The sequence below is a fragment of the Adiantum capillus-veneris genome, chromosome 12 (assembly GCF_014529385.1).
Source record: "Adiantum capillus-veneris isolate H3 chromosome 12, ASM1452938v2, whole genome shotgun sequence".
In the NCBI taxonomy this organism is placed as follows: domain Eukaryota; kingdom Viridiplantae; phylum Streptophyta; class Polypodiopsida; order Polypodiales; family Pteridaceae; genus Adiantum; species Adiantum capillus-veneris.
The window spans coordinates 106677792-106688686 of NC_140942.1; the positions used below are offsets into that span (position 1 = coordinate 106677792).

At 43.6% G+C, this 10895-nt stretch overlaps 1 protein-coding gene across 1 annotated transcript; it reads left to right on the forward strand.

Annotated features, from left to right (window-relative positions):
- Positions 1–5159: 5159 nt before the first annotated feature.
- Positions 5160–9830, forward strand: DJ1D (Class I glutamine amidotransferase-like superfamily protein). The gene is made up of 5 exons (XM_086525532.1): positions 5160–5315; positions 7628–7744; positions 7826–8266; positions 8353–8715; positions 9463–9830. The coding sequence occupies exons 1-5, from the start codon at positions 5262–5264 to the stop codon at positions 9649–9651; spliced, it is 1164 nt and encodes a 387-aa protein (XP_086381658.1). The 5' UTR covers positions 5160–5261; the 3' UTR covers positions 9652–9830.
- Positions 9831–10895: the final 1065 nt, after the last annotated feature.

Sequence of the window (10895 nt, forward strand, 5' to 3'; positions counted from 1 at the left end):
TGACCAAAACGTGCATGCCAAAGTTTTGCATCTGAAATAGCCCTTGAATCTGCAACAACATTTGCAAAATTTTGTCCACACTTGTCATACAAAGTGAGCTTATACAACCTACGGCACAAAAGCCCAGATGCAACAATTTCATCACCAAAACTGAGATCATGAACTGTACATCTGTCATCCACAAATTTGACAACAAGTCAAAGTCTAGCAAGTGCGGATACAGATAAGAGATTCTTCTTGATCCCAGGTACATAAAGTGCATCAACAAGTGTGAAGGAACTGCCATTAGCAACAGTGATCACAATCTTTCCAACTCCCTGAACTGGATAGGAGGCGTTGTTGGCACAAGTGACTGAATTCCCATGAGGGACAGACTCGAGAGAGGTAAACAATTCACGATGTGAGGTAATGTGCTTTGTAGCACCACTGTCGAAATACCACACATGTGAATCTGCAGCAACTGACAAGCATGCATCATGGACAATAGGATTGTAAGTGAACTCTGCGCTAAACGCCCATTCTGCATCAACATTAGCATTACAGTCTCCTTTCACAGAAGACTCAACAATGGATGCATTTGTAGTGGAACCCGCATTTGCAGTGGAACCACCCTCTTTCTTCTTAGCCTCTTTGGCCTTCAACTTAGGACACGACTTGATCAAGTGATCATTGGCTTTACAATAATGGCAACTCATCTTCTTTTTGCCTTATCACCAGAATTGCTAGACGAAGTAATGCCAGCAGAAGCATTAGGAACAGAATTTTTGCCACTCGCAGTAGAACCATAAGAAGTGGCTGCATTACTGTTACCACCCTTTCTTTGAGAAGCAATAAAAGCTTGTTCAACTGCACGCTGTCTAGTCCTGTTTTTTCTGGACAGTGAATCTTGCAACAACAATGTGCATAATGCATCAAACTTGACAACTTCAGGATTTCCTTGGGTCATCAGTCTCCAAGTACTAGCAAAAGTCTGGTAGGAATCTGGTAAGGCATCAAGAACAGTATGCACAAGGGAACTGTCTGAAATGACTTCACCTGCAGAAATAAGTTGCTCATTGATATCCTTGACACTAGCAAGGAAAGTGTCCATATCATCTTCCTCATGCATAATCTTCGACTCCAGCTCTTTACGTAGCAAAGCAATTTTAGCCTCATTGCAGCTTGCATAAAGACCTGCTAAAATATCCCAAGCCTATTTTGCAGATTTTGCTGAATGGATGTGAGGAACAATGGTGCGCTTCATGGACAACGCAATCAATGCATGAGCCTGCGCATCCTTAACATCCCAACGAGCTTGTTCTGCTGTAGGCAAAACAACTCTAACAGCTGCAATCCTTGCAGCAAGACCTGCAACATCCTCAACATCGCCTACATCCTCAGAACCAGGATGTACATCAATGCCCTGCACAATGTTACAGACACCCTTTGACACAAAAACATGTTGCATCATATAAGCCCACATAGGGTAGTTGTCCCCATCCAGCCTGTCCTCAGTAGCAAACATCTTGAACACATCTGTGTTGTTGTTGTCAGCCATGGTAAATGCTGCACCTGATGTGAAAACTACCCGAAAATAGGAGAAACGGAGCGGGAACAACCTGTGCTATATAGCACAAACCGTAGAAGACTGTAAGGCACCTTTTATGCAGAAAACGGCACTAATAGAAATTCTGCACAAAATCACGAAATAGCCTGTGCAGTACTGCCTGTAGTGGAAACGGAGGCCGAAATGAGCCCAAATCAAAATTCTGAGCAGACCAAGCTCTTTGAGCTTGCCCAAATTTTTGTCGACCTGCGAACGCTCGCCAAAGCTCACAAAAATAGGAGAAAGTGAGCAGGCGTGTACTGGAGCAGTTGGCGACTAAACCTGGGAGGACGCAACCTGCTCTGATACCAATTGTTGGAATTAGGGTTGCAGAGAAACGCACACAGCTTGGAGAAGACGAAGGAAGCTCAAGGCACACAATAGAGAGTGTGTTACTTAGTGTGCAATGGAAAGATGGATAGCCCTAGAGTGATGGGCGTATATACAATGCACGGGGGAAAAAACCTCCTAAAGAGGGAAAAAATGCCCCGGCGGTCCTAGTGTGTTCACACACATCACTACCACAAGTATATGGTAACACCACCGAAGTTTTTTTACTCTTGGGCGTCGCTATAGGCGTCACTATATAAGGCTCTGCAACGTCACTATGAGCGTCGCTATAGGAAGCCTGCAACCGTCGCTATATAGCGATGCTGATAGCGACGTTTTCGTAGCGACGCCGGGGAGTATAAAACCCCAATGTATTTCCATCGCAAAAATGTCAAAAGTGCACACAACCTCTTGTAGTGAGAGTAGCCAATCTTGAAATAGATAGCTTGGGAAGCCTAGCTATCTAAGTTTATCTTAACTGCCAAACTTTGCTTGGCTGAATAACATTTTCTTGCCAAGTTGGCATGGTAAAAAGTTTGCAAGATTGAATAAGTTCAAAATTTGAACTTAAATTTAACGTACTTACCAATTTTTGGAATCACCACCCTTGGCATCCAAAGTCGTAGCACCTTGCGGTATGGTGGTCAACGTTTGGATTCAACTCATAGCTGTGAACGTCCATGTGTGTCCAATGTGCTTCATGTATAAATTTTTCCTGCACTCAAAAAAACTGTACTTTCTTTGGAGTGATCTCAATGCATATAGATATGGAGTCGTGCTCCTGGAAGCCTTGATGTTGTCCGTTGATAACCATAGTCGTTTTTGATTGCATCGAGTACAAAAAAGTTACCGAGGTGCCATCCTCGGGAAAATTTAAATCTCCAAACTAGAAAGAAGGATGCATGTCGGCTTCGTGAATTGCAATAAATGATCGGCCTTGACAAATACGGCTACCTTACAAGTCACATACCATGCTTGACTTGCCTTTTCTGCTAGGCAACTTTGCCTTGTTTAAGGTAGAAACCCTTGTATGGGATATCCTTGTTGGAGCCTTGCTCCTTAACCCAGACTGCTCATAGAGATAGCCATGCTATCTCCCTCAAGTGCGTATAATGTTTTTGCAAAATAAACGCTAAATGGAATAGGAATATAAACAAACCAAATAATCTCTAGCCGTTTTGGTACTGTAAATTTTCTCCGCAGCTCCACGAGAGAGGCATCCAAACTTAGAGAAAAATTCCTGATGGAATGCTACACTTGCTAGCAGCAGCAACAAGTTCATAGCACTTTTTGAAATTGCTTTCATGCCGATTACGGCGTCCAAAAACCGCCAAAAACCGAGCCTTGTCGGAGAAATGTTGGTAGTCGCTTTAAGGTCAATAAGTGGTAAAAAAAAAACTTTGAAATCAAGGCGGCAAAAATTTTCAAGTCTTGCCTAAAATTCTGCAAAATCTGCAATGATCTGTCCACTTGCATGATCTGGTTCGGAGATGCTTGTACAAGCTGGTGTGTAGGCCACCAATCTCTTGTCGAGGTTTAGGGGTGTGCATGCACCCCTAAGCAATTTGGTAGTATTGAAAGTGACAACACCTTGAGAGTAGGCTATGGGCGGCCGCATGTGAGAAAACCACTACAAAACAAGCTATGGTGATTTTACCGATAGAGCCGATGGCGAGTGGAGAGAGAAGCACAACTCAAGATGCTGTAGAGTCGAAAGTCCTTCCTTAGGCTAGCACACACCCAATGAAAGTGACCACATGCAATTTGATGCAAGTCACTATTGCCCTTCCCTTCGACTAAGCCGATCTTCCCATGCAAGCTCTCGATTAATTCTGCCATGGAGGAGCTGTTTCCTACAACTCTACTTCAACTCAGAGAGAGAGAGAGAGAGAGAGAGAGAGAGAGAGAGAGAGAGAGAGAGAGAGAGAGAGAGAGAGACCATGCATACACCATGTCAAGCTCTCCACGCCTTGTACCAATCTAAGACCGCGAGGAACAACACATGCAACTCTTCACCATGTCAAGCTCTCCACGCCTTGTCGCCCTTCTCCCCTCTCCCCTGAGCTTTGATACCAATCTAAGACCGCGAGGAACAACACATGCAACTCTTCACCCAACCTCACTATACATAGACTCGTAGCCATCTAAATATAGCACCCCTTGACCGCCTGTGAGTTTTGGTCCTTGGCCTGACACTGCTCATGCTATTTTAAATAGGCCTTCTATTGTAGCCATAAAAGGGGACTTATGTTTTCAAAAAGCCTTACTTTTAGTTTTGGAAAAGCCTTCAATTATTAATTTTTTCAATGACTTTTGGAATATTCTCCACAAGCAAGAGCTTTTTCACAATCATACAATTTCATTCTCTCTGTTTGTGCATAAGGTTGTAGTGGCCATAGTGTGAGGTTGACGAGCCTCAATGAATATAGGTTAGTGCGGTATGGCAACGGTGAAGAAAAGTGTTGGAGCTGCGGCTAGCAGCGTGAGCAAAGAAGCACCTTCCAGCAAGAAGAGGGGACGACCTCGACAAATTATGGAGGAGAGGTCTGCAATCGAAATGAGGAAGTGGAAGAAGCTAAGGGAGGCTAGTGTCACTGCCTTGGTTGGGATGATTGGTTTAAGTCTCAATGTGATTTGATAGAGCGATTGGTATTGTAATCTTTTTTTTCATTTACCATGAGTTCATTTGTTTAGCTCGTTCTTATTGTCTTCGAAAAGCAAGAAGCTCACCAACACCACCGCATTCCAAGAAAATGACGCTGAGACAAATGCTTAGGTGTCCCAATTTGAGAAATAAATAGCGTTGTTATGGAAGGAGGTTAGAGCTCTGAAAGTGTAATTAAACAAGTTGAATGCTCTTGTTACAAGATTCAAATAATGTATTGAAACGTTTTTACTTATAGAGAAAATTGAATTTTTCTTTGGTTTCTCTCAATGTCTCTATATTTCTTGTATCTATTGCTATTTTGTACTATTGCCGTGCGCATGAAATGCATTTTTTTCTTATATTGACAAGTTGTTATGTGACATGACCGGTACACATGAATTGATGGCTTGTGATATTTGCAAATTGTATGCAAATTTTATAAAAAATGATAGAATGTCATAAAGTAAAATTGTTTTTTTCTCCTATGGCATGTGTATGTGCTGCAAACTATACAGATTATCTACCTTGTAGATTCCAAGGAATCTTGAAAGAAATGCCAGTAGGTATAAGCTATGGATATCAATAGATATATAGATACTGTGAAGCCACGTGCGCCCCCACAACTTTGTTGTTCGAGAGAACTAGAGAAGGTAGATGAATCATTCAGGCTTGGAGCAGGAGAGCTGAAGAATTGCTACCATGGTGCAGAAATCTGCTCTGCTCATTGTGGGTGACTATGTCGAAGATTACGAGGTCAATCTCTCTATCCTTTACACACACGGGTGCGCGAACACACACACACACACACACACACACACACACACACACACACACACACACACACAGAGAGAGAGAGAGAGAGAGAGAGAGAGAGAGAGAGAGAGAGAGTCCTCTAAGGCAACCTATGGGACAGAATGGAGTATGTTGCATGCTCTGTGTTGACTTCTGATGCTTGAAGAGTCGATATGAGGGTGGCAATTGAGAGTCCACGAAGTGGCTTGGAGGTAGGTAGGGAGTGGTCCTGGCTGCAAAAATTTTCATGCCAATGGCTTGGTGTAAGTTTTTCCCTAGCTTAGCCCAGCTGTCCATAGTGCTTTAATTCAATGTCAGCGAGCTAGCCACTGTCCCATAGCCTTCTGCCTCTACAACCTTGCATCATCAGCATGCCTTGAGACCAGGGTTGCAATAATTTTCTAAGGGATCTGTGGTGGTGGTGGAAATAGGTTTTTTTTTTCGTTTCAAGGGTCATCATCTCGTTTCTCGTGGATGGAGAGTCACGCTAATACAGACGGTTGCAGATTTTCATTATGCTTGCATATCTGCATATTATCTTCCATTAGCTAACAGATGTTCTCGGTGAGTTGGCTCCTTACTGCTGACTGCAGTGCGTTCTAAAACAATCATGAAACCACCACCATTTTCAAAAGGAGAAGCTCGCTAATGGATTGTAGAAATTCAGAGGCCCACACTCTATGTGTGTTTAAGCCTTTATCAGAAGCATATTCAAAAACAAGACATTTATGAGTGCATATTAGACATTTTTGCACAACTTGCATTGAAAATCGATTCTGAAGTCATGGTCTTACCAACTTCATTAGAGACTAAAATGCATCAGCAGTTACAGCACAGAGCAACTTCCATGATCCTCAAGTAGGCTAGGTATCCAGTATTGGATATTTCCACAAACCCTTAGCCTTGCAGATCCAGTCCCTAGCTTTGCAGATCTCATCTATCCGTAGCAAGTCCTCACCGTACCGTCGGATCAGCCCGCGTTTACAGTTTCAGCTCGCTATTTTCAGATTTCAGCATCTGCGTTTTCGGCGCATTGTTGTTGAGTCGTCGTCATCGCCATCCTCACCGACACAGTGTCAGTGTTTAGCAGAAAGTCAGCTATTTTCAGACTTCAGCATTAATTTTCAGCCTATCCTCGTCGTCGTCATCATTGTCGTCGACATCGTCGGCAAGTCCATTGCATCTAGACCATTGTACCAGATTTGTGCAATCTATAGCATAGACCTCTCTCGCCATAGAGAGGGGGGCCCTTGGAGGAGGGTTTGAGAACTGTCTGGTGTCGTATTCTTTTCTCTCTCTTTCTCTCAGTCTCATCACTTTCATTCATAGTTACATTCACTTTGTTTGTGATCACTGCACTCTCTCTTTAAAAGGAACGGAAGGCTCTCCCTTCCGTAAGTAAAAGGAACCCTTGAGCACAGTTTGGAGCACTCATCTTGAGCAATATCAACATTCACTTCCACTGCACCTTACAACGCCGGGCCGTGTCAACTCTATTTTAAAAAGTGTGATAAAGTTGTGAAGTAGTTTTAGTGATTCTCTTGTGTGTCGTGTCCGATTTCCGACTTGGGGTGCCCAAGTCTATAACACTGATTATATCAATGTAGCCCTAGCTCCATAGTAACAGGGGACGCCCTTTTTCGGGCTTCCCGTCCCCACTTTTCCGTCCCCACTTGCCGTCCCGCTCTCTTTTTTACACTAAAAATCCATTTCAGCCCCGTCCCCCGTCCCCTGTTCCCCCGTCCCGGAATGCGTCCCTTGTGACTATGCCTAGCTCACTCTCTAGTCATCTTGTATCATCTTGTCTCTAGAGTTATTGAGCTGCGGGCTTCACCTCCCTCCCTGTCTCTCTCTCTAATAAAAGAGGAAAATGGTATAACCTTTCTATCACCCAGGTGTGGTAGATTGGTTATGCCATTTCCCTCTTGAATAACAGGTCTTTAGTTCAACTCTCCTCGTCGGCTAGATCTTTAAGGTCTCTTGGGATAGTTTCCTACGACATTAAACCTCTCTTCTTCTTCTCTCTCTCTCTCTCTCTCTCTCTCTCTCTCTCTCTCTTGTTTCCAGTGTTCGTGTTTCTCTTTCCCTGCACACTCTGACAACTTACAGCATGAGCTTTTCCTCAACTTTAAAAGCTGCACTTCGACGCAAGTCTTTTTTAAAGACCATGGACATCTTTGTCGAAGGATTTGAACAAAATTGTCCCTCTTAGATTTACAACCTCACATACTTACAAATGGCTGAATTGTTATTCTTTTATGAACTGGATGCAGGTCATGGTTCCTTTTCAAGCTTTACAAGCATATGGCTTGAAAGTTGATGCAATTTGTCCAGGGAAGAAGGTGGGGGAGTGCTGTAAAACAGCTGTGCATGACTTTCTTGGACACCAGGTAACCCATCTGCATTAGTTTTGGCTGCAAGCAGAGTCATATTGTAACTCTTTTGTCTGGGCTTTGAATGGGAACATGCAGACATATAGCGAGCTGCCTGGACATAATTTTGTGTTGACTGCCACCTTTGAGGAAGTTGATGTGAAGAGTTATGACATCCTAGTTATTCCAGGAGGAAGGGCACCTGAGTACTTATCGATTAACGATTCTGTGATTGAGCTTGTGAAAGGATTTGCAGCTCTGGACAGACCCATCGCATCAATCTGCCATGGGCAGTTGATCTTAGCTGCTGCAGGATTGCTGAAAGGGAAGAAGTGCACAGCCTATCCTGCCGTTAAACCGGCTGTTGAGGCAGCGGGGGGGCATTGGCTGGATCCAAATCCAATTTCATCGTGCTTCACTGATGGCAACCTAATCACTGGAGCAGCTTGGCCTGGGCACCCGGAATTTTTGAACCTGTCCCTCAAAGCGTTGGGCGCAAAGATATCAAATGGGAATAAGAAAGTTCTCTTTATATGTGGGGTAAATTTTGCGAAGGCTTATGATAAACAGCCCACATCTACTATTTTGGGTTACTTAAGTAAGTCTTGTCTCCCCCCCCAATGCAGGACTTCATGGAGGACTATGAGGTTATGGTTCCATTTCAAACTTTGCAAGCGTTAGGCTACTCTGTTGACGCAGTTTGTCCAGATAAGAAAGCAGGCGACAAATGCCCTACAGCCGTACATGATTTTGAAGGAGCGCAAACTTACAGTGAAAAACCTGGGCATAACTTTACACTCACTGCAGACTTTGATTCAGTGAAAGCTCATGACTATGACGCATTAGTGGTTCCTGGAGGACGAGCTCCAGAGTATCTTGCGCTGAACGAGAAGGTTTTACAAATTGTCACAGATTTTTCGAAGTCCGATAAACCAATTGCGTCTATCTGCCATGGCCAACAGATTTTGGCTGCTGCAGGAGTTTTGAAGGTCAGTACTTCAAAAAAAAATGCTCTTTAAAATGTAAATATGCGCACAAGGACACATCTTTACCAACACGCATGTACATATTGTCAATAATATTCACAACAAGATTTAGAAAATTTCTCATGTAGGAAAAGGGAGCCTTTTTCAGTGTTTTTCATACAATACAAAACATCACGAGCTTCTGTTCGGCAGGCACCGCATACCTAGCTAGGTATGCCGTGCCTCCCTCACAGAAGCTCATGATGTGGAGGTAAGTCATAATGTGGGAGTTATTGTGAGAATCTGTCCAAAACTTCTTGTGATTATATGGGGACGAATGCGGATTGGGAGTGTGAGGGCGAGTCAGTACATGAAGGGTAGGCGGCTGTGTGTTCGTTTGTGGGCATGGGCATGGATGGTGCTCAGGGGCATAGTCACATGGAAGGGGATGCCCAGGGGCATTCACATGGAACGGGAAATGGGAATGAGGCAAGGTCATTCAAGACAGAACGGCATGCTGGTTATAGTTATATTTTGCATGCACCCTTTGGAACTTTCTGAAACAGCGCGAAGGAAATGAGAGACCGGGGACTTTCGAAACGGATCTTTCAATCTGATAGGCAAGGAAACAGAGTTTTCTTGTAGCTATGCCCAGGGGGCATGGGCATTGGGGTGTTTGGTGTGTGTGGACATGGGTGTGAGGGTGGGTGATGTGGTGGTTTGTATGTCTTCTGCGTGTGTGCGCTCTAATTTCAAGAACCATGAATGCAGGGCAAGAAATGTACAGCTTACCCTGCAGTCAAACCTCAAGTTATCAATGCTGGCGCACAGTGGCTTGAACCTAATCCCATCACCAAGTGTTTTAAGGATGGAAAGTTGATAACTGCGGCTGCGTGGCCTGCCCACCCAGAGTTCGTATCTCAGCTCCTTACTATTCTTGGAACTGAAGTAACCTTCTGAAGGGGAAAAGCCACTTCTAAGTCATAAAGGAGACCTGTTTTGCTTAGTAGGATGCCTTATGGCTGTGCCCAAATAATAATTTCCCTGAATTTCAGTAGAAAAAAAGAAATTTAGAAATGTACATTACCCGTTAATCCGTGTTTTCAAATGCAAATGGTTCAGAGTTTGTATAAAGCAAAGCATTTTGTTGATAAAGCTCTATAATACACTGATGTAGTAGTACGATGCTTGGCTCGGATGTTAAACCTAGTTTAGGAGATATGAGGATAGGGGTTGTCGTCACTAGGTAACTCAACCCAAGCCACTAGAGAATTTGGGCCTAGCCCCACCTACAGGGAAAGGGTGCATGCATCTGAAATGATTTTGATATCCTTACAGATGTTCCATTTCTGGTTGCTGGTCTGCTTTCTAATTCCACCACGGCAATTACGGTAGTCACCCATATTGTTGGGGACATGTCACCGTTATGCGATAACAAAGAAAAAATTCCTTAGCAACAGGGTCTCATGGTGCTAATATTAAACCCCCTTTCTAAGATTGAAAAATGCATTTTTTGATATACATTTCCTGAAGGACTGGGCCTCCGATATTTTATATTGTTAAAGCAGATAAATCTTTAAAACATGCCATTGTGAGATCGTGTAAACATGGCATTGAAAATATGACATCAGTTCTGGGTTTAATTAACGTGGTACTAATTTAAATAAGATGCTTGTCTTCAACCACGTATCCGCTTTGTATGAACATGTTTACATAGATAGGTACAAGCATTTGCATATAGTTGCCAAGAACACCTTTCTGAGCCTGAATGTGCTTGCCTATGTTGTTACCTAGAAAAAAACCTACTGCTTTATGATCATGCGGACATGCACACTATCCCCTTGGCCTGGTAGAAAGCTTTGCCGTCATGCACCTGCCATACCCCTTTCCACAGGCTTCACTTTTCAAAGTGCAAATGCTCCTTTCCTACTATCAATCAACATTATGGAGCTGTGTGAGCTATGCTTCAACCATCACTTTAGCTCTGCGCTTGTACATGGTCACTCTTCACTACCAAGCAAGGCATGGTCTTTGCTTTGCGTCGCATGCACATCTATATGGTGTGTGGATGGGCTACGAGATGACTCAAGATCTTGTGCAATCTAGGAAAGTCTAGGGGAGTTTGTTGGCATTGCCTTTCGGTAAAAAGGGAGGGTAAATGCAAGGGAATTTCAGTCCGTGTACAACGGAGCACCCTTCCAATT